Raw genomic sequence first — 26,631 nt, 5'->3', positions numbered from 1 at the left:
TCCCGTATAGTAGGGCATATTTCGTCGAGGTGAGACTTCTTTGGTTACGCAAAATTCTCACAGGTGCGAAAAGGCTTTCTCGCGGCTCTAAAACGATGATTTACGACGGTATCGTCTTGCGTTTGCGTTTACGAGTCGCCATGTTCGTTCCACGAAGTTCGTCTCGGTTACAGTCATAGTTCGTACCGATTTAATCGCCCCTGACGAAGAAGCTTGGTCTCGGCGTTCCTAGGAAAACGGCGGCAACTTTCGCGGACTCGTTCGCGATCCACGCTGACGAGATTAGGCCAGGAAATGGAAGGCAGATATTAACTCGCGGCGAGTGTTTGCGCTACTAAATTGAAAGCTGTAACTCTTTGGGGTGTCTCTCGAAGCGACGCTCCACCTCCCAACCTCCCTCTTTCATTTCCTCGCGGTTCTTCGGCGTGACGAGGCACAGAAGAGGTGTAGAGAGGAGGAGGATCGAGAAGAACGAGAAAGCAACGGAGAGTCGCGGGAACGACAACGACGACGAGGAGGACGTCGACGACGAGCACGACGACGCAGGGCTACAAAGTTTATTTTAAGGTCGACACTAAAAGGGACTAAATGAAAAACCGGATGGAGGGGTGGGGGCCGTGTGACGTCCCGTTCTGCAATTACCGCGAGAGCGAGACGTCTGCCGCAAAGAGATGCTCGGTGAGCAGGAAGAAGGAACGTTACTCCGCGAACTACGAAATTGCGCTCTTCGGCTCGGTCCCTGGGTCGCCCAGCGCCCCTTTGACCACCAATTTCGTCGAGTGACGATGAACGATGGTCAAAGACGCGAGCGACATTGCTTTCTTAAAGGAGATTCCATTTCAATTGTCGAGTCACGGGCTATCTAGGGGATCAAAGTGACTCCTGACTTTTCGAGCTTCCGTAATAATAGTAATGCAGACGGCACACGAGCGATAGGATCAGACGGATCGCGAGTCAAATAACAAACGACGGCAGAAGATTCTCCGGTTTGACGATGCGTGAGAACTCGTAATCAAAGTCTGTTCGCTTAAGATAATCAGTCGATTCACGGACTCGATACGGCGATGCCACGTAACGAACATACGTAAGCGGTCTCGGTACTCGCGGATTAGGAACATGACTCTTTAACAAAGTCGAGTTCTTTCAGTCCTTCTGAGACTAATCGAAGCAGCGTTAAACTCGATGCTAACCTATCGTTAGTAGCGTTGGTACTTTAATTACCAAAAGAAGACTCTTTCCTTCGAACAAACTCGACTCGCTAAACACGAAAACGTTCTACCAGGGCGCATAACAAAATCCTAGAGGTGACTTTAAATCGCTTAATTAATTACGACGATGGGTTGATTCGAAATAGGAGCGGATGAGGTAAACGACGAGGCGGTGTCGTCAAAGAAGCGTTTTCATAGGGGTCAGGGTGCGAAGTTTTTTCTGGGTAGGAGAGAACAGAGAAATCTGCTTGCAGAGAAAACAGTAATTATACAAATTGGAGCGGCGCGACCGGAAGCCGAATCTTCGTCTAGAAATAACAGCGGGAGCTCGTTTCAGCGGAGTCGCGGACCCTTTGTGACTCCTCCAACATCTCTTCATCTGTTTCCACGCTCTTTCATACTCACTTTTTTCCTTTCTTTATTTTTTTATCGCGGAGCGAAGGTTTGAGCTAACAAGGGAACACTGTCTATCGACGAAACTTTGCAGAAATATTCGTCGGTTCGACCAGAAAATTATGCTTTTCGACTTTAAAGAACAAATTCCCTGTTTTACATTTGTTTAAACTAGATATGGGAATTTCAAACTCACCAAGCTCCGAAGGAATCGCGGAGCTTCGAGCAAACCTGTCCGCCAATCCACTGGAACGGAAATATCCTTCCATTGGACGCGAACTGTCCCGCGAGTTCGAGCCTCGATGAACAAACGTTACGCAACATGCTCGTAATCGATAACGATCCTCTCGATGCCGGGCTCGCTCGTGTTACGTCGTTACGCCAGCGTAACGTGTATTTTTATCCTCCACGATTGACCAGCCGCCCGCGAAGGAACACGCCGATGGATTTCGCGTTTCGCGACGAGACCGAGAAATGAAATATTCCGCGATATTTACAACGAATCCCTTTCAAAGTGTCGCAAATCTTCTCTCTCGTAACGTCGCAAAGCGATCTTTACCGCTTGCTGAAACTACCGACTCGGTGGGACCAGCAGCTGCGACTTTGAAATAACGAGTTACTCCAGCTGACGATAGTTATCGAGTGATTCCGCGTTTGTTGCACCAAGTACAGCGGTATGGTGTACGTCTCTCTCTAAATGTCGCAGTTCGGTCTCGAGTCAGTGGCACTTGGAAAGAATTCACTGTATCGATCCGAGACGCTTTCGCGAGCCGTGACGTTTTAATAAAGCAGCCATGCAATGCTCGTATTGCGCGCGTTTTATTATTACTGCACTGTAAATCTATCGGGGTCCGGTATATATCGACATGGGTTGATTTTATGCGGACTCTCGTCCCTTCACGCTCTCTCCACTCGTATTCTTCGTCTCTTTCGCGGCTTGCGCGTCTCCGGCATCGAGCAGTCGAACTCTCTCGCGTAATATCGCTCGGTTTACGAGCAAGCGATATCTTTTTCCGGGGCGGATACCGTGTACTTTTGGGATTGTCGTTTTCATGAAAGAAACGCCGCTCCTCGGACGACGAGAGCACTGTCCTCTGAGGGACCCGGGCGCAAAGATATACGACCGCAATAACAGCGAGTTTCGTTTCGACGTATAAATCTGAATACCTACTCGAAATACCTAAATCTCCCCGATCAGATCCGACCTGCGACCGTTTCAACGTGTTTCGCACCCCTGTGCCCCCGGGAACATTAACCCACGACGCCAACTTTTCCAATCTGGACTACTCACGGAATATCTGGGTCTCCGCGCGACTCTCCGACCGTTTTTTCAATTCGCTTTTCATTTTTCACAACTTCGGAGTATTTTTATTCTCCTGCATTTTCTTGGAATTCGACGAATCCTTGCGAACCAGTCAAAAATTTAAGGAAAGAGTGCTCAAAGGGAGCGTCGTCGACGCGAACACGGTCGGTCGATCGATCGTCGGGACTTGATTCTTAATCGTAATAAAATTACGTATTCATAGAAGGCCTGTTTGTTCTTTTTAGCTCGACTTCACCCTCGTTCTGTCGCGAGGTAGGCCTACGTGGAACGTCGCTCGCGTTCAGGCCACATGTACCTACGTAATACCCGGTTCCTATATAAAAGCGGCAGCTAGTGGTCCCGTAGAGTCCATGAATAAATTTCAAATTAACTTTCGAACGGTTTTCGCGTTATACGAGGCGCGACGGAGGCCCTCTTCAATCTGGCCGGCTCCTCCGAGAGGCAGTCGTTATAATTCGAAGGGCTCCATCCCCGAAGAGTTCCAGAAAAGAAACGTAAACGAAAAGTACGGATATACGAATACGTATCGTGTAAAGGGATCATTTTTCGAGAATTTTTCGTCGAGCTTGCATCCCTGTGGCTTGTGAAAAGTTAACTCGGACCGCTTTCAAATTAATCGGAACCAATTTACAGAGAGAATCATCAATAACTCGGCCTCCAAATTAACCGACCTTTCTTCCCGCTGTACCATCATAAATCACGGGTATTCAAGCTCCATCTACCTTTAACAAGCCACCACCGAGCCCACAATTATCCGATTCTTCTCGCATTAAAGCAGAGCCGCGCTAAGATAGCATTATGCGCATCTTTCTAACGTACCTTTTCATTCTTTTTATTTACTTATTCTCGCACCGAAAAGAACAAAGTAACTGCGTAAAGTTTAAAAAAAAAAAAAAAGCAACCGTTTCAAAAGAACAGTCGCAGTTGACGAAGCGTTAATCGAGCGCGTCGCACGCTCCATCGATTTCTCCGGGCTTTTCCTCGAAACCGACGTCTAGCAGGAAAATTCATTCCACGATTCAGTCTCATTTTTCGTTGAAAAATCACCTTGTCTCGGGCTAGACGCGACTATCACCGCGTATACGTATCGACACGGCTCGCGTCTAACGCTCTTCGCCCTGATCCTCCACCGTTCACCCCCGTGTTTCTCCCCTTTTTTCCGCGAGACGGCCTCGTCACATCTCTCCCCCGTCCCCGTTATGTATTATTTATGGCTCGATAGATCCCCGCAGAACGAATCCGATTCTTCGACCCGAGCGGACACCCTGTACGTCGGGGTAATTTATTCGACACCCTGTATGTAAAAAGGTGGGCTGGCGTCGGTGGCTTCGAATTCCACGGAAAACGAAGCTGCTCTGTCCTCGACGAGCGAAAAGAGCTCTCACGGTTCTACACCCCCCTATAAATCTCTCTTTCAAACTAGCAACCAGCAGTCGCTACGTCGCTCGCGTCTAGTTGTCATTGCTTCGAATCTCCTTTTAAATTGAACATTCTTTTTCCATTCGGACGGCCCTCAGAGAGTTTAGAACTGAGAAATACGTCGCTAAATCGTCGTCTGCATTAGCCATTGATACTCGTCGGAGTGCTACAAGTAGCCCTCGGCAGAATTATCATCGAGCGGAGTGCATGCATAACGAACCGTCAAATTTGAATGACTACCTGCGCCGAGAACGCAAAGGAACGATTTTTCAAGACAAAGATGGTGCGTCGCGGGAGGCCTGGCATTCCTTCCCAGTCAAAGATATTTCTATTTCTCATTCTAGCCGTCGGTCGTGTTGCTTCCCGTGCAATTTCTCCGTGGGGCCGAGCAGCGGCTAGCCGTTCGCGTACAAGTAGGAAAATAAAGGACGATGTCTCGCGTGGTGTCGCGTGCGAAGGAACTATCCCGCGGATACGTGACGCGAATACATCAGGGATGCTAATTGCGGATAGAAAGGGTATGCACGGAACCCCCGACGCGGAAATGCACGGGAAAGTGTCTGTCCAGCTTGCCCACGGGGACGAAACTTCTCGACGAACAAAAGTTCCGCCAATGAACCCTTTCGATCGACCGATGGTAATTACAACTTTTCCTCGCCGTTCCCTACTAGGCAAAAAACAATGGCGGGAAAGCGTGCGACGCGTTCAAACGTTTTGCTTGGGAAGAGATTCGAAAAAAGTTGGAAAATATGTATGAAAAATTTGCAATTTTACAACTCTCGAGACGTGGCGACGGAAGAATATAAAAAAAGAAATCGTTAATCCAAGTTTGTTGTTCGCACGGCTACCCTGCGTTATCGAAAGTTGACGCTTTCGCTCCAGCCTGCTGCTTTGCGTTGGTAAAGAGGACCACCAAAAGGCCAGGGGCAATGTTTGCCAGATTGCTATCACCGCGACCCGTTTTTATGGCATACAGATCGTCGTGACCCTAACGTTTCACGGGTCTCGCTACGAGCCTTTAGCGTGCCCGATTATATCTCGTAATAATCGGGCCGATATTGCGGGAAATATCGGTTTGGGGAAATGGTTCAGCGTGGCAATGTAAAACGCGGGGGATATATTCCTCCCGCGCTCTCGACTTTGGGAAACGTCGTCGGAGACCCGAAGAGTTTTACGAGCGGCGAAGAAAAGGGGACTTGTATGGAAATCGTGTAATGGGAGATAAAAATAGAAGTACGGTGCGAGATGGTTAGAACGAGAGGCGGAGAGGTGAGGCCAATCGCGACTAGGAGAATGGAAAGAGAAAGGAAACACGGTCGAAGGAACGAACGAGCGAGCGAGCGAAGGTGAGTGAAAGTGACCAACCAACGGTAAATGAATTATAGCACATAAATTAAACCCTGTTAATTAAAGTCAAAGCGAATAAATATCGATACGCGTTGCATAGGGCGATAAGTAAAAATTAATTAGCCAAGTAAGAATGCCGATGAATTTGTACTCGATTTTTATTGTTAGTAGGGTGAACTTTCTTAAAAACGAGACCGAGAGAAATTGGACGAAATTCAAAAACGTTTGTTTCTGTGTTGCGAAAGTAAATCGGTCACGAAGGGGACCCTGATTCGAGACCCTGACACCCCAATTGTTCGTACCGTTTTTCAAATGGACACGGGCCAGATCATGACCGAAACGCAGCAACCACGTCATCGATAGACCTTTATACTGGTTTGCTCGTTAGAGTGATTTGTCACTGGCGACAGACTCGCTTATCGAGATTCCAAAATTGGCAAGAACCCGCCACCGGGACGTTCTCTATCCTTGACTCGCACAAAAGTCGAACAAGAGCGTGAGTCATAAGGAGACGCGTAATGTTTACTTCCGAGCTGGATCGCAAGGACACAATGCTAAACTGTCGGTCGTAAACCGTTTCGGAAAACGCTGTGACATTGCATGGATATAGTCGTCAGGCTTCTCCTTCTCGAATTTAAGTTCAACGTAAAAAGAGATACCGACCTATTTACGTAAGTGAAGTATTCTTATCGCGGTAAACAAATTTGCAATTTCGACTAAACTATGCGAAAATAACCGAAGGAGACTAAATAAACTAGTTGGATAACTCGTGTCTTTTATTTATACAGCGTGAAAATGACTTGAAATAAAAAAAAAAAAAAAACTGATCCTCAGTTACAGCCAGCGTAATCGCCGTAACGTTGATACTCCTCAGCTTTCCTTCCTGCAATTTCAATCACGAACGGATGCACAAAACTCTAACAAGCTCGGAATCAAATCAAGTTAAATGATAAGAACAATTACAGAATTGAGAATCTCGCCATCGAACCAACCGAGCGCTATTAAGGGTCGTTAATAACCATTACGAAACCACTCGTGCATTTCCGGTGCAGGTAAAGAAGGATAGTAATAATTCGAAACCATTAGACCTACATAAGTCGATTAGACGATGTCGCGAACAATGGACACCAGCGTTCCTCCATGCTTTAAGAGAAGCAAAGACACGGATATCGAGTTTCGGATTTTTCAACGAAATTAACTATAAAATTCAATTACTAAGTTATAATATTGTCACCTAAATAAAAGGTCGTGCAATCGTAGGGTCGGATTTCTAAGAATGTCTATCGATCTCGGTGTTCGTTGACCGAAAATTTGTTCCCCTTTCACACGCCAACGAGATCGAATTTCAACGGCGCGAGCTAACCTAAGCATCCAGACAAAAATCCCGACCACGATTTCTTATATTCACGTCGTGAATCATCCCTTGGAATTCGAACACGTGTCCCAAGATGTATGTCACGTATGTGGCATAACCCATGCATCGAACTCCGATTCGAATCGTCTATGCAAGTCCGCCGTAACGGACGTAGTCGCTTTTTGCTATTTCCCAAAGATGTCTCGCGCACGCAATCCCCATATCATTGAATCGTTCGCTCTTAAGCCTTTTCTCTTATTGTAGATTGTAAGAGCAAACGATCCCTGTATCGTTATGCGATTATATACGATGAATTATGTTCAGGATGGAAGGAAAAGCTCGAAAGGAATTATTTGCTAAACTTGATACGAACGCAAATACGAAAACGTACAAGTATAGCAAATATATTACGAAGGAAAAGATACTCACCTCGAGAGGTTAGATGTCACAACTCGCAGAGTATGAGAGATTTCTTCGAAAACGCAGACGCGATGATATTTCGGGTTTCTTCAACTGGCATGCACAATCACATAAAAAAAAACACACATAGGAGAAAGAAACAGCTTCGAACATAGACTCGCTATGTTCTCTGAAGTAGAGAAGGTTCAACGACCAGAGATAAAACGCACACCAGCGTACCCTCGTAAAATCGAAAACCAGCCCTGCCGTAGTTCGAAAGCCAACCGGAAGGCGGAAAGCGAAGCACAGAGGTTTCTAAGCTCGATATGGTGGTTGAATCACGAACGGCCATTGACAAGGGAAAATTAACGCGTTGGATTGCCGCCGACTCCAAACTGACAACGGAACGTCCCGTGTAACCGACTAGCGTTGTGCGCGTACCCGGATGCGCACGCGACCGAAAACACAGTTTCTCGAGACATCGAATCGCGACACTCGCAAAAAACGCGGGAAACGATTATTGCCGACCGAAAATGGCGGGAAACGCTGATTACCTACCGAAAATTACGGTAAATTTACCGATCGAAATGAATCGTGATTCGCGAAAAGAATGTTCTTTTTAGTGTTCGGAGCGTGGTCAGGGGTTCTTAAAGCTATCGTAGAGGTTGGAAAGTGAAAACGATCGTTCGATCGGCATTCCTCCGTTTGTGTGAGACGTAACAATCGACAAACGATTATTTTGTTTAACAAACACGTTCCCGACGTGACGCAACGTACGAGGTACGAGGCGTGATTTATGTAAATCGTCGTGTCACGCGTAATTCCGGATTTTGTTGTTTTCATATTTTTATCGGATTCGAGGGGCAGTTACACCGTCAATTACAGTCGTTAAACATTGTTTTGTTATAATGTAATGGACGCCGCTCACGGAGCGCGCCCGCAGGCGAGCACACGGGTTGCATTTTACATAAATTACGTATATAGTTGTGTCTGGTTCGCGTGGTTGCTCGGCGTTATTGTCAAAATAATACGAGAGCAGGTTGCTGGCTGCGGGCTTGATAAAACAAATAGACCCGCGACACGTGAGTTGTATATTCGACCTTTCGCTGAACTGAACGGAGACAATTGTTTCCCGCGATCACGGAATCAAAACAAAACAAAACAAAACAAGAAAAAAAAGAACGAGACGAGAATAAAGTAGGAATCCGTCAAATATTTTTCTGCATTCAGGGGGTTCAACCAAAGGTTAAATTTGTGGAACGCTTTTTTGTGGAGGAACGGAATAAATAACAAAGGGTTCGTGTGTTAGTTTCACGTAACAACGTGCAAAATATTATAGTACGCATTCCGGTTTGTTGGTAAATAACTCTATTTGTATGCGCTTGGTCGTTGCGTATTTTATGACGCCATACAATCTGTTAAAGTTGGCACCGTTGATAAATGTATTTTGTTGTGTACATATGTACACGTATACGCATAACGTTTCGTATGAACTGTTACGAATTAAAATAAAAGAAGGTAAGTGAAACTAGACTAGTAAGACGGAACGAGTTAGTATGAGCTAGAATTTGAAAACAGTTTCTGATAGTTTAACCATTTTTAACACAGAAAATGCAAATAATACGAATAGTTTTTACTATTACTTGGATTTTCTTGGATCTCGAAGAATCATTGTATCGTGAAATTATAGGTTACATTTTTATGCGAATTATACGTCCGACATAAAATTGAATTTTCCAAAATTAATGGTTACCATGTTCTGAAAAGAACGGAACCCCGTAATTGAAGCTCATCCGTTGACAAGACGCGACGGGTTGGTTTCTATGGAAACGCATCGAGTGCGTTTCGCAGGGAGTTAATACGCGTAATTTTGTAGGAAGCGAACATATAGCTCCTCTGGCGAAGAAAGACAAAAAAACGAACGAGAAGAAAGAATGCAAATGGTAGACCGTACCAAATGTGCCGTCGTTTCTCTTATCGTCATTTATTAAAAGCCCCCGGTAAGCGGAACAATGCAAATGATCTCGTTATGAAATGCTCTTCCTACGTAATCCCCGTGGACACCGTTTGAGAAACGAACGTCGTGCTCAACGACTTGAAAGCGTTGTTTTACGAAAAAGCACCGCGAGTATTCTTTTACGAGCACAATTGCCCAGAAAATGCAAGACGTCCAACTAGAGACGAACAAACCTGGATACAAATTTCGAGTAACGAATAAAATCGTTGCTTAACAAATGTTGTAAGCGGTCGATGATATAGCCTTGTTTATTTCAAGGAAAGAAAAAAACAGAGTACTAATTTTCGTGTCCCACGAGGTAAAGCGAACCAAGACCCTCGTATCACAGACGACAGGATGTAACGGGTCGTCAACTTGACATTGAGAAATTCGAGCGATTACGAAAAAGAGTCCCCGTGCGTATCAGGGCAAAAAGGCATCGGACTACTTATGGTAATTTAAAACGAGTTTGAGCCGACGGAAAATATGTCGTGGCGCGTTTACTACCGGTGTGCCTAAGGCGTGGACAAAAGATGAATTTGAGACCGATGACCTTTCTCCTCGTGGAGAAAGACCGAACGAGAGTGAAGAAGAAGAAGGAGGAACGACCGTAGAGGAAGAGACAGGTCAAGAAAGATCATTCGAGAAGGCTTCGGTTAGTTGATCAAGCGTGAAGGCTATTTAACATTCCTGTGTTTAAGAAAGGACGCACTTACTTTAGGAATCGCAGATGTTCAACGGGGACTGGCAGTGACTAGTTTTCAAACTTGTTCTCGCCTGCTCTCGCTTGATCTTTCCGTTTCGCGCTCCTTGTCTGGTTCTCCGGGCCTCTCCTTTCTCTCCGGTGTGTCTTTTTTGCGTGAAAACCTACCCGAAAGAGGCTGTCGAGTCCCTGCATCGGTGTTCAGCACCGAAGGGTTCATCCCACCACGGAAATATTCTGATCGAGGGATGACAGTTTGCACAACAAGTAGGTCATAAGCGGTACGATTCGCGCAATGAATGACAGGATACGCGGGGAACGATTTAACACTTGGATTCGAAAGGGAAACGGGGTGCACGGAACGCGATCACGCGTGTTTACGTCGGCGGAACTCACCTCGGTTCGACGGTGACTGCGGTAACGGCTCGTAACGATTTGAAACGAGCGCACTGAGTCCACTCCATGCCTGGTGCACGCACGGCCACAGTCTTCTCTGCTGGCTTTTTCCCTCGATTTTAATCTGCTCGGGCACTCGTGGACATACTGGCTCTCGTTCAACGCGGATAAAGATCGTCGGCGCACACTAATACTCGATGGTCACCACGCAGAGGCGCGAAAAACGCGAAAATCCGACGGATCCGCGGTATAATGTCACGAAACACGTACCGAGTCGGCGAACGTCGAGCCGCGACAGTGGCGACTACCCGCGCCGAGTGGATGCACCACGGAATAATGATAGATACAGAAGTTTCACTCGACGACCGCGCCATTGTTACTTCACTCCCAGAGGGCACGCGACTTCTCCAAACACTCTCCAGCGGGATATTTGACTCTTGATCATTCCTACTAGAAACACTCGATTCCTATAAACCGTAACGAAATCGATTTTAAGTTACATCTGTATATTTATACCGAAGGTAAAAGAGTACTGCCTCGAAGTGAAATTTCCTAGTCACGGAACATTTCAGGAAATTGCTTCAACAAATCAACGCTTGAAATCAACGCTTAACTCGCACTTCGCGTACACAGGGGCTAATTTTATTAGTGCGCTCTAACAAACAAATAACTAAGAGGTTAAATCGGAAAATAAATATCAGTGGTCTCATATATTGAATTTTTTTTCTTGTATTACAATGTATACGAACGATACGAATTACACAGAATAATCCTAGATTAAACATTGTTATAATATATCCTTGAACTCTCTGTACGCTCGAACTCGTAATAATTTATTTTTATATGTCGGATCTAAAATGTCGTCAAGTCTATTTTCAACGGTAGGAACATAACATTCATATTTGTTTACGAAAGTCTTAAAAGAAATTGATTTTGAAATCTCAACGTTCAAGCGAGAATTTATCCACTCTACAATGTCATCCGACAAAACATTATCCACATAGTCGCTCATGTGTTCCATTAAAAATTTAGCACAAATTCTAGATGTCTCCACTGGTTCATAAAAATCGTAATTTGTACACTTATTAAACACCTGACACAAAAAATGATGTGTTATATAGCATTACATTTTTGGAATACAATTTACTTACATCCGTTTCATCCATTTCATAGTTTGTGTCATCCAATAGTGAAATACCCCAATAAAAAAGCACTATGCAAAAGAGTTCAGGATCTTTTTCATGTATAAATTCATAGAACTTTGCAAGAAGCAAATGCAAATATGAAAACTCATTGGACAGTGGACAATGTATCGGAATGTACTGAAGTAACTTAAACACCTCGTGTCGGACTTGAGAATTATTGTCCACCAGTAATTGTAATATCGTCGTCCACCACTGAATCTGTACATCTGTAACGACATATATACTTAATATGTTGCGTATGTACGTAGTATATACCAATATTAAAACATTTTCCACGTACAACGATACTCGTCACGTTTGCAACATGCCAAGAAAAGGTCTTGCATTATTTGAAGAACAGATGCTCTAAAATCTGCATTTAAAGATGCGATCCAGAAATTATCGCAAAAGTTATCGTATACGTCGTTAATACATTCGAGATTAATTTCTTCTGCAGCCTTGAAAAAGAAAATGTATGTTTAAAACTCTAAGGAACAAAAGAAAAATTTAAAACATACTTACATCGTTAAAAGAAGCTAGAGTTACATATGATTTCCCCAGTAATCTCAAATACGTATCTCTCTCACAGTAGCTGTCTTTATTATCGTTTAATTGCACTTCGTTCACCACAAATTTACAGATATCGATTGTTTTCATACATCCAGAATCAAACTGATTGCGATGTATTAAGCAGTTGTACAAGAAATTAAACATTGCATCTTGCAATTCCGGATTATATCGAGCGAGATCTTGTATCGAAATAAAAATTATTTCGACAGCATAATTTAACAATTGCGTTGATACATCGTTGCATGTTATTTCATCAATAATATCCATGAAAGTTGACCATGCAGTAATTTGTGTTTCCAAATCTCTTAAACCATGTAGGTACACTCTAATTGGAATACACGGTCGAATCAGTGACGTTTCTCTTGTTATAAATCGTAGAAATATAATAATGGACAATTTATATTCTTCTCGCGCAGGTCCTTGTTTTAATTTGTCATTTTCCACTAAATGAGATGCAAGCACGTAGAACATTGAAGCATGCTGCTTCATATACGTTTCGTCCACTTTACACACTTCATTACAAATATTTATATAAACTGCAGCCAATAAAAAACATGGAGGGTTAGAATTTACACGTTCCAAATTTTCTAAGATCCAAGATGTTCTTTTCAAAAATCTGTCCCAATCTACATTAAACGATTGACATTGTTCGAGATTAAAGCGTTTCAATACTTCATAAATCTAAAAAGTTATCAACAAGAAATTTTTTTTTAATTTTCCGACTATTTAAGGAGCTATAATGTATTCGTATCGCATTCCACACACCTGTAGCATGTAACCATGCATTAAATTTAGAGATGGATGTGTTTTCTCTGTGGATATTACATTTTCAATTAATCGTATCAGAACACTCCCCGCGGATTGTTCCGTCAGTAATGCTACAAGTGCTCTTGCTGCTAATTTACGTGTTTCATACACTTTGCTTTTAGCACATTGCATAACTAAAGTAATAAGATCATCGATCTGAAATACATGTACTGTACTATTAAACTAAACAAATACTAAATGTCTCATCATTAAGTACCTGGCACTGAATATCATTGAGCTCAGAACTCTGACTATAATATAATCGTGATAATAGTAATAGAATCGACTGCACATTCGATTTGATGATGGAATCATTCACTGTTACAAATGTTTGCAACTCATTTGTAATAAAGGACAACAAGCGAGGATACTTTTCAAAAAATAATTTGTAATTCATTTTGTTGTCGGTCGTCAGATTGATATGATCCTTCGTTCTTTGAACGCCAAAGATTCTAATAATAAGGGCACTGAAAAGTAATGTTGCTGCATTTCGTTCCTGAAAAAATGTATATTATTTATTTCATTTATTACACCGGAGTACAAAATTATTAGTATTCTCTTACCGTCCACGTTAAGGCGTCGTAACTCTTAAACGCCGCTATTAAACCATCCTCTACATAATTATTTACTATTTCTGCAAGTTGAGAATGTCTAAATATTGCTCTTAGAATATTCAAAGCATGAGTCTTGATTTCTGTGACTTGAATACTATTCTTGTTTACGCAATGATCATTATTAAATCGTAAGGATTCGAATGTATTCTCATATTCCAAAAATGCCGAATCTCTGTACATTAATTCCTTAATCTCCTTCCATAAATTTATATTTTGTAATTCTGTAAAGCCTAACAAAATTTTCATTACAGAGTCAAAAATAGTAGTTTTTGTATCTTTATGTTGTCGAGGTTCTGTAGATAGTATAGCCTGTTAAGTAAAATATTATGATTGATCTTTACAACTCAAATTTATATAAGTATAGATACCAAATTAAAATAGAGTTCGTTTTTGCTTACCTGTATCATAAACGGTACACCGGCGCTTCTTCGGGTTGCACACAATTTTGAATTCTCTTCTTTCATTCCTGAAATTGCATTCAAAATTTGGTGCAACCACATTTTTGGCAATTGATTCAAACTTTCGTTATTCAACCGCCAAAGACGAGTGCACAGTTGACTAAAACCTACATGTGCCTGTTCAAATGCACCTCTATGCTTTGTTTCAGTAAGCAAGGTAACCAAATGTTCTCCTATTTTGATAATCTATAAAAACGACAACCTAACTCATTCACTCCTAAGAAAACGTCTCTATTTTCTGTATCTTGGATATAAAGCATGAAATTTTACTTGCTCTTTGTTTAAAAGTCCTAAAGAAGAATCTTCTTCGCATATTGGTGCTTTAGTAGCAAGAAAGCCAAACAATAAACTAACTTCTTTCACAGTACGCCACGAACATAGGAGTACCATTTGTGGAGTTACCACTTGTTTTTCAGATGATGAACCACATAATGCACGAACAGTTTGTAAATTTAGGTCCATTGGTAAATGCCCTTCAGGTGAAGAATTATTAACTATCAAAGAAACTACACAACTAAATTCAAAACACACACATATTAATTCTGATATGGTATCCTTCCACAAAGTTTTATTTTCTACTTTTTTTAAATCACACTCATGTAACAAACTTCTAATACAAAACAGATAGCCATACAAAGAATGTTTAGTAACCGTCATTACTATGTTTTCTTTTGCAAGAATCAAGGATTTCTGAAAAATAGAACATGTGACAATTTTTATGTAATAAATATGTAAAATACAACAGCATCCATAAATACCTTTAATGTGTTTAACAGAATTAATATTAGTTCTAGTATTATTGCTTCTACTTTATTCTCAGACTGTTTCATTAAATCCAATGGAATATCAAGTACATTCTGTATAACAGGTGACAACATGCTGATTTTCAACATATATGCAGCTGTTATACTATCAATAGGCCTGATACTGTTACCTAATTGAATAGCAACCATAATAATATTATGCATATTATTTTCATCATCTAATTGTAACAATTTTGGATCTACTGACTTCATTAATTTAAAAGCCATTTCTTTATTGGCTTCATATGTGTCCAACAACAATAAGTCAAACAAAGCTTTTGTTTGTTGGGTCTTCCAGGTAATATGTTTGTATTCTTCATCTAATAAATTTGTCATCAAAAGCAAAATTTGTAGAGATGATCGTCTTCTGCAATATGTAGCATCAGGACTGCATATGCACATATTATGCAGAGATTGAAATGTATTGTGGTACATGTTTATATTCCTTTCAAGTTCGTAAGATATTTTATAAGATTGGTCTAGCACTTCTTGCTTTATTTCTAATGGGTTGCAATTTTTTTGATAATGATTTCTCATCTTTTCTTCTTGAATACACTGTCGTCTCATGACAACTAAGCTGTCCTTCATACGTTTTAAAGCCTACAAAAATTACAGTTTGCGATTGAGTAATCCTAATTACATTCTTCACAAATCTTACCTTTTTTATTCCAGGCACAAATTCTAATTTCTCCTTAAAATTAACACGTAAAAATAAGATAATTAGATCGAGTTCTCTAGACGTGAAACGTAAAGTACTTTTCTTCGATTCTACTATGAGCGTAAGAGTATCCAATTTAATCTAAAATAAAAATAGACGGTGATATAAAACCGTGATTTCTGAATTATTTATAAATTTATTTATAAATTTATATACTTCTTCGTCATGGTGTTGCACATAACGTTCTAAAGAATCGTAAGTTATAGAATCCCGCCAAAAATGATCATCTGTCGATTTTTCGTCCGTGTCTAATTCTCCGCTGCGTTTTAATGCTAACAACTCTTTCAGTTGCTGTTTTATTTCTCTCTGTGTAAACATTTTATTGTGTCTATTCAACTAATTCAAGCTAAGCCATAACATAACACGTGTACATCGTTTGGTTAAGCACGCATAATTATACAGGGTGAAGAAAAAACCCCGACCAATCAGAGCGGCCGCGGTAGCGAAGGCTTCGCGCTAGACAGCAGCGTCAATGTCCTTCGATGCACGTCGGAGTCACTTGTTCGCGTACAAGCGCGGCCGCCAGCGCGTAACCTTCGCTACCGCGGCGGCTCCAACGGTCTACGCGCGTTCTGATTGGTCGGGGTTTTCGCTTAATATTTCCTTAACGAAGTCTCATCCGACATTTTTGCAAAGGAAATTTTTGTTCAGAATCGTCTCAGCTACCCCCCATTTCCGGCTCCTCCCCGACTTTTGGGACACCCTGTATACAAATCGTAAGATGTTGTGTAAAATAAATCAACATCATAGGGAAAAGTAGTATCAAACAAATCAAGCAGAAGCATCATTATCAATTATATATTTTTCGTTGAGATTTTATCAACAGTTTTGTTCTCAACAACAAGCCTTATACATACTCCTAATATTTCACTTTCTTTATAATTAATTTAAAATAAAATTAAATAGTAAGTATAGGAATAAGTATAGGAATTAATAAAATAGTCAGAGCATGTGTGATTATGTTATTTTATCATTTTTGAGAATAGTTTTTTACACATGAATTATTATCGAGCCTTTAGTTATGGCGCCATTTAGCCGCAACAGGGTGAACTATTTTCATTACAAACTTGGACATTTTCCCACCGATGGCGCCACTGGTATTAAAATCAGTATTAGTATAGTTCAGTGCTGTAACCGCCTGTGGTATTATCGTCTGTGATTTTGGTAACCATTTGCAGAGCGTTAGAATAGTAAGACCAACGTAGTATGAATCATCATTGTGTGCGCGCGCATAGAACTGCACGTCTGTAACTGTAATCATATCTACGCGTTGTTCGTTCGTGTTGGCTAATCTTTGCAAAGTGTGGAACTGTTGACAAACAGTTTTAAGCAAAAACGAAGATTATCGTCTTGTATAATCCTCATTTACGAAACGTACAATTCTTTATCTTTCTGAATGCACAACACATCGAATCATTTAGCAAGAATCGCGAGTTTCCTTCATATACTGCCGGTGAGTTTTCTATAAATAGAAAAGTTTTTGGGAAAACTGAACCATGAGATTACATAGTGAGATAGTTCGTTAACATATTCGTGGTATCCACCGTATCGATGCAATTCTGAAGGTCTGTCTCTTCGAAACCGTGTCAAATTGTGTCAGTTACGTTACAAGTGTGCTGTCGACATTAATTTGACACACGGAGCAGTCTACATTCTAAGTAAAGATCGAGTTATCTATTGCTCTTCGTGTATTATGTCAGTTTTGCGGTCTGAAGTGAGAGAGGTGAAACGAAAGCATGTGATTTCGAATAATATTATATATCCGTAGATATTGTAAATATAGTCTTACAGTACGCGGCGTGTTAAACTTTGACTAGTCGCGGTATGGGCAGCTATGTGAGGTCCATTCAAAAAAAATTATCATCAATGAGAGAGAAAGGGACGGAAAGAAAACTGTGCCTGAAATAGGATCCAACAGAGAAGGACTTTGTATGGATGTCTTTCAGCTGGGTGGGATTATTTTTAGCCATGTTAGGCACACGACAGGGGATCAAAGTCTCTAAAATTGCACACATGTCCTTTAAGTATTAGTTTTCATCAACTCTCTTAGAGTAGCATAAGTATTATTCTTCTATAGGACTATGGAGAATGAACAGCATCACTATGAATTACGAAGTGGAAGCAGATCAAGGTCCCAAACACCTTTGGTTCACAGTCGTGCCTTGCTAGAACCAGAGATTCCTGAACACCATTATGTTAGCCAAAATCAAAGTCGGGAAAGATCACGTACACCCGCAGAAAGCACAAGCAGTAAACAATCTGGTTCCAGATCTTTGTAAGTACAAAACATATTTATCCCTATCAAAAGTGTATATCGCTTAAAATTTGATCCTTGATGTTGTTCTAGGCCTGGAAGTAGCAGTAAACTAATAATGGATACGATATTGGAAAGTAGTCAGGACTATGTAGACAATCAAAGCAACAAATCTGAGACTTCTAGTACCTCTACTAGAAAGGTAGAGCGTCGATCTGAAAGACAAAAGGCAAAGAGAGAAATATATGCAAATGGACAAAATGAGAATAAAGATAATTCATCTACTCGAAAAACTGAGAGGAAACATAAAAGTGGTCCTTCAGAGAGACTATTAACTAGTGATTATTCCTCGGAAGAAGGTGAACACGAAGACCTGCATAACAGATTGGATACACATGAAATTTACACTAAAGCTGGTGATTGGTGGAAGTATGTATATTACAAACTTATATTTGTTAAAATTTTCAAGTTCTTGTATTACATTTGTATCTCTCTGGCAAATGTTTCAGCGTGTTTCCAAAAACGGATTATACATATGCACAAACGTCGACATGTCGTTATGAAGTAGCACCTGGCATACTGGCGATTCCTAATATGTCACGGCGCTCTATACACTCGTCAGACACTTCTAATTGCTTATCACAATCGGAAAGCGGTATATGCCTACCAACAAGTCTTGAAGAAGACACAGAATTGAGTGCACAAAATCGTACAGTAAGTTTATTACACGGACAAAGTTCGACCATCTCTTTTATTTATCTTGTATAATTTTATGATTTTTCTGATTAGACAAAAGTAACAGACGAAAGTCTCACGTTGCTATCGGGAACACGTGTTTCAAATTTCGATGCGAAATCTCGAGCTCAGTTCACGAAAAAGCACGTTGAACAGTATCATTCTCATAGAGAAGTAGTGTATGGAATTCCTGAAAGTTCAACGAATGTGCGACGAAGGTTTATGATTTATTTATATATGGATATACAAAGTTGAATATCCGAAAATCCTTTTTAAAATAATATTTATTTTTGCTTGTATTAGGCAAATATTCGGTTCCAATGCGCTAGAAACCATTGACTCTGACACAGAGCTGGAAGATGCAGTCTCGATATCGTCCAAATATACCCAGAGTAGAAAAATAGCGCAATTTTTTACAACTACTACATCTACTATTATTTTGTGGTTTAATAAACTATTGGAATTTTTAAAACTCAAGACAGTTAGACGAAGAGAATACGATAGATATGCTACGTATAAATATCAGAGATACGGTATTGTTGGATTATTAATATCTATACCTATACAACGATATCTGTGACAAAAAGTATGCTTTTGTAAATATTAATTCTTCTTTAATTACAGCACCCACATGGTATAGCAAATTGTGGCAATACATTAGTCACACTATGGACTATATCTATATATGTATGGTTAAACTATTCTTCTTTGATTCATGGTTGTTGAGCCGCTTATCCGGTGTTAGAAAATGGGCGGAGCAAAAAGGCTGTACAGTTCTTTGGATCGCTTTGCTGCCACTGTTGCTTTTGACTGGTAAATTTTGAGAAGCCTTAAGTCATTTTAAGAAATCATAAAGAAATATGTGTTTTCATATTCATATTTTCGTATCTATTACGTTCACCCATAAAATCGAGTTTTTACCGTGGCATCATCGGGAAGATCGACGAAACCTATCCTGGCGTTTGTTTTTCTTTTTGTTTCAGGAATTTACATCGTGAAAAAGCAGTCCGTTATCCATCTGGATTCGCTGCACAATATTTCCTATGATATCACTGAGATGAGCTATCGCATCTTTAACGATACATTTAATTTAGCGTCTTTAGAGAACGATTTATTTATCGAATATATACAGAAACTAAGAGATATACCGGTATATCTTATACCCAGTGTGAACGTGTCTTTACCTGAGATGCCTAGCATTGGGTGGAATATAAGTTGGTGATCAGTCGCGATAAATTGTTTTACCGAGAAATCATTTCTAACTAACTTTCGTTTATTCGTAAATTTTTTGTTTTTTTTTTGTTTACTTCGTAAATTTTTTAACCACGCGGTACTTAGATTAGAATTGCTTTTTTTCACGCTACACTCGCGAAAGGTGCTTACTAATATTTTTGTTATTTTAAAGTTATATTGTTGATACTTATCACATAATTTACTAATTTATATATCTGCATTTACTAATTTGAAATTATAAATATTGGTGATGTGAATGCGTACTGTCGTAACATGTATTCGTGTGTATGTATATATACATGTATATATATACATATATATAATTTGCATACGATACTTTATAATTATTTATAAGAACAATGTTGAAAAGTTATCTTCACATATGCTTCATGCTGTGGTATCTGTAAAAGCACGTTCATCCATCATTGAACGCGTTTCTAAAATGTTTCCATTCAAATGGCGACTGCAATATTTTAAAAGCATATGTATTAAACAAAAATATATTGTAATTAATAAAGTTTAGCGAATCGATAAATTAAAAGACGGGAGAAGGATAGATGGAGTAGGATTGCTTGACTGACGATGTAAAATTGGAGTATTCGCGCTTGACGGAGATAATGGACATGATCGATATCTTGATGTCATCGGAATGGTGAGTCCCTTCGTCTATCCTTCTCTCGGTAGCTGTATCGCCTCGTAGAATCGACAAAGCTTAACCAACTTTATGCCTTAATTTTTCAGGTTGTTGGTATCTTTCGACGTCGTCACCTTCAATGAAATTCGCAACGAGACAAATCAGAGAAGTCTCGGATCTGTATACAGTGGATAAAGTATCGTTCAGAACAGAGGACGATTTTAAGTCGATAAAGGATCGTTTAGAGGATCGAATCACTGACCAAACTGTAAGAATTTTGGGCAGCCTTTTTATGATTTTATAAACACTTTGTTTTGTAAATACAAACGAATCAATTAAAACAGTTTCGAATGAGATTGAAACGCACATTGTTTTTTTAGACCAAGGTGTTATTGCTTGAAAAGGAGTTAGAAAAATATAAGTTAGGTGATATGCACGTCCATGAAATCGAAACCATCAAGTTGCAAGTTCAAACATTGAAGGAACTGTATTCGGAGTTAAAATCGTGCTGTAACACAAACACAAACCGAATTAATAACGAGGATTTGGGGAAACGCATCGAAACGATCGTAGCCGAATACTTTGGTTCTTTGGTATCAAAAGAAAATTGGATTACAACTGAAACGCGTAAGTCAGCTTTTCTCAGATTAAGATCAGTCATAAAATCGATCAAGAATAAAAAATAATGTTGATTAATTTGTAAAAATGAATGAGAAGGTAACGATAATGTTACATCAGACGATCGTGTACACGAAATCGTCAAGAATGCTTTGAGGATATACGATGCGGATAAAACTGGACGTGTCGATTACGCTTTAGAGACCGCTGGTAAGTTTGAGTAATAAAATTATTGAAAATACATGTTTTAATCTCGATAAGACATGTTTCTTCGTTATTACGCAGGTGGACAAATTATTAGCACGCGTTGCACGCAGAAATACGATATAAAAACAAGAGCTTTCAAAGTACTGGCCTTTACATTATATCATGAAAACAATAATCCTCGAACGGTGATACAAGGAAATCCAATACAACCAGGTGCTTGTTGGGCGTTTCAAGGATTTCCAGGATATCTCTTGATCAAATTACGCAGTCCTATTTATGTAACTGGATTTACAGTCGAGCATGCGCCCAAGTCTATATTACCCAACGGAGAAATGAGAAGTGCGCCTAGAAAGTTCAATGTCTGGGTAAGCGAGTCTTTAGATATACGTACAATTGATCGATACTTTAAACATTATTCTATTCACTTATTGATATATAACTTGTTGCTCTTGTAGGGTTTTGTTGATGAAAATGACCCTGTACCTGTGATGTTCGGCGACTATGAATTCGCAGCCTCGGACGAAAGTTTGCAATATTTTCCCGTTCAAGTGAGTCGAACTTTTAATGATACACAGTGAAAAAATTATCATTGGCTTCAAGTAATATTCTTCTCAGCTGCCAATGAGAGATGCTTCGTTTCTCTTAAAAATCATTTCACGTAACTATTGTTTTTGTTCGTAGAACACTACGATCGAGAACCCTTACGAATATGTTGAACTAAGGGTCCACAGTAACCACGGACAACTCGAATACACGTGTTTATATAGGTTTCGAGTGCATGGGAAACCGTTTCTACACTGAGAGTACATACAAGTGTACGTCTTGACACTGCAATTCATTATATATAAAAAAAAAAGAATGGATTTGCAAGTGTGCTCACATCGGTCGAGAATGAGAGCCCTTGTATATCGATATGTGCCTTCAAGTACCGTTTGATATAACAACTGACGTCATAATCGCGAGAGATTTATTTTGAAATCAAGTTACCGTTACCATTGGTAATTAGGCAGTAGGACGTTTCAGCGTCCGAAGGTAGAGCCGGGTACTTAACTCCGCTTCTATTATTTTTTTTTTCATATGCGTGTTGTGCTCTCTGTTTTTAATCGTAACGTTAAGCACAAAAATAACAACCGTTCTCAATGAAAATACAATGTTAACGAAGAGATTTTTACACTGCTACTTAAGGAGAATATGTGTCATCGTAATCAGAGATAGGCAAAATTCTTACCTACATAAAAATTCCGAATAACAAATGAAAGATGTTTGTTACTTGTTGCATAAAAGATAGTATTTGAGTTACCAGTAAACGGATAAAAATTTAATTATTTTATAGATAACTTTCAATGAATGCATATACGCGCCCAATGTATTCGGAGAATTAAATTGACATACGCTGGTTATTTATTCCATATGAATTATTAGAAGAAAATGTTGCCCATCTCTGCATCGTACTTTCGTTTTGCGACGAGACGAAAAGACAACGAATCGAACCATAACTCGAGAAAGGAAACTCGTCGGCGTTCCAAATATTATCCAAAGTTAAGTGTATCATTAATTATAAAGTTAATGCGACAGTACAAATTGTAAGACAGAAAAAACAATTTTTTAGATTAAGAATTGTATGTGGAGTGTTGCTACGATAGCTTTGACTACAATATTGTGTTTCATTTTTCTAGAAGTCTAACACCGTAGTCTCGTAACATGGTTAGCTTGCGCACATAAATAGGTACATATGCGCGCACATGTGTGTACATATACGTTACGTGTACATATATATAGAGCATGTATAAAGTACCAACAAACACTATTTTGCAGATGTACATTTTTTGCATCGAAACCTTGAATTCGCCGACTGCAATCGAATTACGTAAATGAAAAAAATAGCTACTTCTCTAGCATAATCGTACCAATTGTTTCTTCCCTTCCCCTTTTCCTCTCTCTTGCAGCAAAATGTGTGTCAGGTTAAAATGTGATTCAAACAATACTAGTAACGTAACTATTTATTGGCTTCAACAATGAATCAGTCTTAGATGTGAAAACATTGAAAAAATTTGTTGCGTATCATCGTGAATATCTGCAAAATGGTAAAAGAAATTGAAGCAAAGTTTCATGGTTTTGATGTACTGCATTACGAGGAAAAAGAATTTTTAAATAAAAATGGTTTTCATGAAAATTGTTCATTTTTTATACATATTCTATTTGGTTAGAAGATGATAGAAAAGATTCATCTTTACATATATCGACTACAAGCCAATTAAATCGTCGAGCTAAATCGATCTCGTAGAACGGCGACCAATATATACGTTAGCGAGACCAATCGATCAGAAAGAACGATATCGATTTTCTGACGCTTGGGGAAATTGTGAGAGACAGTGAATTTTGGGAACGGAAAAAAGTGCGAAAAAAGCATAAATGTGACGTGTGTAAACCAGTGACACTAAGTTATAGATAAACCTACTGTATACAAGGTAAGAAATTACTATGACAAACATGAATCCATCGGTGTAAATAGTTATGGTCATGATTGTAAAGGATCGTACGAGTATGTACGCATACCTATGGTTTAGTTTGATACGAATATTATATGCTCCTTTGTACCGTGTAGCGTTCATACCTCTGAATACGTCACTCCGTGAAACTCAATTTCGTAATCGAATATAATCACCGATGTAGGTTCGATTTTTACATAGGTATTTTTCCAGCATTTGAACATAAAAATAGTTTAGACGCGTTTCTCGCAAAGTCTAACGATGCTCGTACCCGCCTGCCGTCTAGAATTCACTTGGTCAACCGCGTACTTTTCTGGTGTGATTTTTTAATTAATCACGTACAATTTCGAAATGTTGATATCACGAATATACGATTCTGTTTCTTGCAAAAAATCAATAAATTTCACAGAATTACGATGATACTATTATATATACCGAGTAAAATAAATATCCTGCAAACCTTACGAAAAGTTCCTTTTTCATCGAAGTACATAGCCAGTATAGCCATTTATCGAATACTTGTTGTTAGTTTTTAAAAGTATGGTCAGCGCCCTCGTTGGCAAAACGCCCAAGTTTGTTGCAAAATATTATATTGCACCGTCGGTAATTTGACCTCTAGCGGTAAGGATATGAACTATTTCGCGACAAACTTGAGCGTTTCGCCACGGATGGCGCTGATCGTAGCTTTAAAAATGCCGTCACTTATCCCACGAGTACATATTCATAAATTTGTATTCAATCGTAAATTGAACAATTTACGAAAGGTTCAAGTTATTCACGTTACTGTAACAGAATATATCATAATAGTTTGAAATTGTGATTACATTGCAGTACCGTTGGAATATACTATTTTGTAGGATAGAAATTGGAAACATTAATTTTTGAATCACCTGTTTATTCACGCGAAACAAGAATAGATTGAAATATCTGTGTTAATAATCATACGCGTACACACGTGTGCGTACACATCGCTTAGGTACATGGAGCGCGTGTACGCATTTTTACATGCATATACGTGCGTTTATACATTACACTTTGTGTGCGTGTGTGTGTGTGTGTGTGCGTGCGTGTGTGTTTGTGTGTTTGTTGTGTGTTTGTGTGTGCACGCGCGCGTAGTTGGTACTGATGATATATATATATATTTATATATTTATATATATAAAGTATATAATATATATTATATATTACATAAGTTACGATGTAATATACATTATATATAAAATTGTACAAGAATCGAATCGAATAGAATACGCATCCTTAGCCGTTTCTCTTTTCGTTTCTACCCGCGCTTCTAAACGATCAAATAAACCTGATAAACAATGCCGTTTCGACACAGAAAACTGACGAACGAGAAAAAGGCGAAACGGAAAAACAACAATTAGAACCGCGTGGTCAATTTTCACTCTTCTTCAGCGTTTTCCTTTTACGATAGCGTTGCAGATCGTACGTGATCGTTGCAAGAAAAATTAGAGCGCAAGAGAAACGAAACGAATATATACGCGTTTCGGCAAAGAATTTCGGAACGATGACGAAGTCGGAATGGCTTCAATACTGATCTTGGAATGGTTCGTAATTCCCTCAACTGGGAATGCGTCGAAGCGTTAAATAATATCTCGTTATACGTCGAAGGAATCCACGTTGGCGTTCGCACGCCGACTTGGATCCTTTCGCCAGTAGTAAAAATCGGAGATCATCTATTGGAGCGTAAATATATGTGTATTATATTGTATATATATATATATATACGCGGAAACGAGGAATTCCGGTCGCACGTTGTCGTTTTGTTACTAGATATAAGCATTTGGAAGAACGTTGATGTGTGTGTGTGTGTTTTTGTGTGGATAAGTTTTATGACCGCTTTACGATCGCCTTCCTCAAAATTTAAGAACGTGAACAAATAAATAAATACTATGCGTCTACTACGTACGGATAACTCCATTCGCCATTTGACCCGTTTACGAGCGAAGGTTACGTGCACGTCGACAGTGGCGTAACTAATACTGCGAATTCGAGAGGCCCCGGACTTTGTAACAAACAAAATACAAACGGGTCGTCGAATCAATGCTACCCTTGCTTCTTGTTAATTTAAACGAATAATATCGGTTGATATCCAATTACTTTTTTGGTTGCACAAGTTCTGCAATAAATAACCAAGTACGGTGACTATCTCGTAAAAAGTATCATACGAAATTGCTAGTTACGTCACTGCTCGTCGGTTGTTCCATTAGCGACGCTGCATGATTTTTATATTCTCGTCTCGCTCTGTTTCGAATCGTCGAAAACGAACTGGAAGTTGTCGCCGTGATATCGTAGCAGTCATAACAATAATAAGTATACTATAAACTAACAATATAATATAATAATAATAATAATATTAATATTAATAATAATAATAATAATAATAATAATAATAATAATAATAATGATAATGATAATAGCGATAATAGTAGTAGAGATATTAGTATATAGTAACAGGTGTAGAAGCAGTTGTTATAGTAGGTAGTCGTAGCCGTCGTAGTCGTTCATCGTAATAGCGGGAATAGTATTAGTAGAAGTAGTGACGGGGACAGTAGTGGCAATAGCAATAGTAGAATCAGCGGTAACAGTGGTCGTTGCAGTCACGGTAGTGGTCACGATGGAGAAAGTAGCGAGTAGCGATAGAATGGTACTGGTAATGAAACAATAGAGATAATGTGATCGGTGTTACTAAATATTAACGGTGTCCGTGAGTCGTTCAGGATTGTTTCAATGCCCCTTTTTCTTGCCAA

The 26,631-nt window shown here is 39.6% G+C and overlaps 4 protein-coding genes across 9 annotated transcripts in view; 2 read left to right on the top strand and 2 right to left on the bottom strand.

The window, feature by feature from the left end:
* Positions 1–10,848, bottom strand: part of LOC128895427 (uncharacterized protein CG43867) — a 90,412-nt gene extending 79,564 nt beyond the window's left edge. For 3 of the 6 annotated variants that reach the window (XM_054157996.1, XM_054157995.1, XM_054157997.1), the window contains exon 1: positions 10,540–10,847. The gene's annotated coding sequence lies outside the window, so the exon portion shown is untranslated. Of the gene's footprint in view, positions 1–7,474; positions 7,816–10,156; positions 10,482–10,539 lie in introns of those variants that run through there. The other 3 variants (XM_054157990.1, XM_054157994.1, XM_054157991.1) reach the window with 3 other exon arrangements.
* A 325-nt stretch (positions 10,849–11,173) lies between these two features.
* Positions 11,174–16,086, bottom strand: LOC128895429 (thyroid adenoma-associated protein). The gene is made up of 12 exons (XM_054158004.1): positions 15,850–16,086; positions 15,634–15,774; positions 14,931–15,575; positions 14,443–14,862; positions 14,113–14,358; positions 13,664–14,023; positions 13,318–13,596; positions 13,059–13,256; positions 12,246–12,974; positions 12,025–12,181; positions 11,691–11,950; positions 11,174–11,632 (listed from the first exon to the last, which is right to left on the bottom strand). Exons 1-12 carry the CDS (start codon positions 16,009–16,011, stop codon positions 11,327–11,329), a joined length of 3,903 nt encoding a protein of 1,300 aa, XP_054013979.1. The 5' UTR covers positions 16,012–16,086; the 3' UTR covers positions 11,174–11,326.
* A 795-nt stretch (positions 16,087–16,881) lies between these two features.
* Positions 16,882–22,668, top strand: LOC128895435 (klaroid protein-like). The gene is made up of 13 exons (XM_054158024.1): positions 16,882–17,146; positions 17,771–17,968; positions 18,041–18,376; positions 18,457–18,661; positions 18,737–18,900; positions 18,986–19,215; positions 19,307–19,495; positions 20,657–20,817; positions 20,930–21,176; positions 21,267–21,377; positions 21,453–21,739; positions 21,830–21,922; positions 22,056–22,668. Exons 2-13 carry the CDS (start codon positions 17,775–17,777, stop codon positions 22,173–22,175), a joined length of 2,337 nt encoding a protein of 778 aa, XP_054013999.1. The 5' UTR covers positions 16,882–17,146; positions 17,771–17,774; the 3' UTR covers positions 22,176–22,668.
* A 7-nt stretch (positions 22,669–22,675) lies between these two features.
* The window catches only part of LOC128895438 (peroxisomal leader peptide-processing protease-like), a 32,048-nt gene continuing 28,092 nt past the window's right edge, over positions 22,676–26,631 (top strand). Inside the window, exon 1 of the mRNA XM_054158027.1 lies at positions 22,676–23,842. The gene's annotated coding sequence lies outside the window, so the exon portion shown is untranslated. The remainder of the gene's footprint in view (positions 23,843–26,631) is intronic.

This window comes from Hylaeus anthracinus, unplaced genomic scaffold (assembly GCF_026225885.1).
Source record: "Hylaeus anthracinus isolate JK02 unplaced genomic scaffold, UHH_iyHylAnth1.0_haploid 5, whole genome shotgun sequence".
Lineage (NCBI taxonomy): Eukaryota > Metazoa > Arthropoda > Insecta > Hymenoptera > Colletidae > Hylaeus > Hylaeus anthracinus.
This window is presented reverse-complemented; position numbering and strand designations above follow the sequence as displayed.

Coding starts and splice junctions, on each gene's coding strand:
- LOC128895429 (XM_054158004.1), bottom strand. CDS start 16,011: ATGTTTACACAGAGAGAAATAAAACAGCAACTGAAAGAGTTGTTAGCA. Junction 14,863..14,930: donor TTCTGTTAAACACATTAAAG/GTATTTATGGAT, acceptor TCTATTTTTCAG/AAATCCTTGATTCTTGCAAA. Junction 14,359..14,442: donor GACTTTTAAACAAAGAGCAA/GTAAAATTTCAT, acceptor TCGTTTTTATAG/ATTATCAAAATAGGAGAACA.
- LOC128895435 (XM_054158024.1), top strand. CDS start 17,775: ATGGAGAATGAACAGCATCACTATGAATTACGAAGTGGAAGCAGATCA. Junction 18,662..18,736: donor TGAGTGCACAAAATCGTACA/GTAAGTTTATTA, acceptor TTTTCTGATTAG/ACAAAAGTAACAGACGAAAG. Junction 20,818..20,929: donor ATCGAATCACTGACCAAACT/GTAAGAATTTTG, acceptor TTGTTTTTTTAG/ACCAAGGTGTTATTGCTTGA.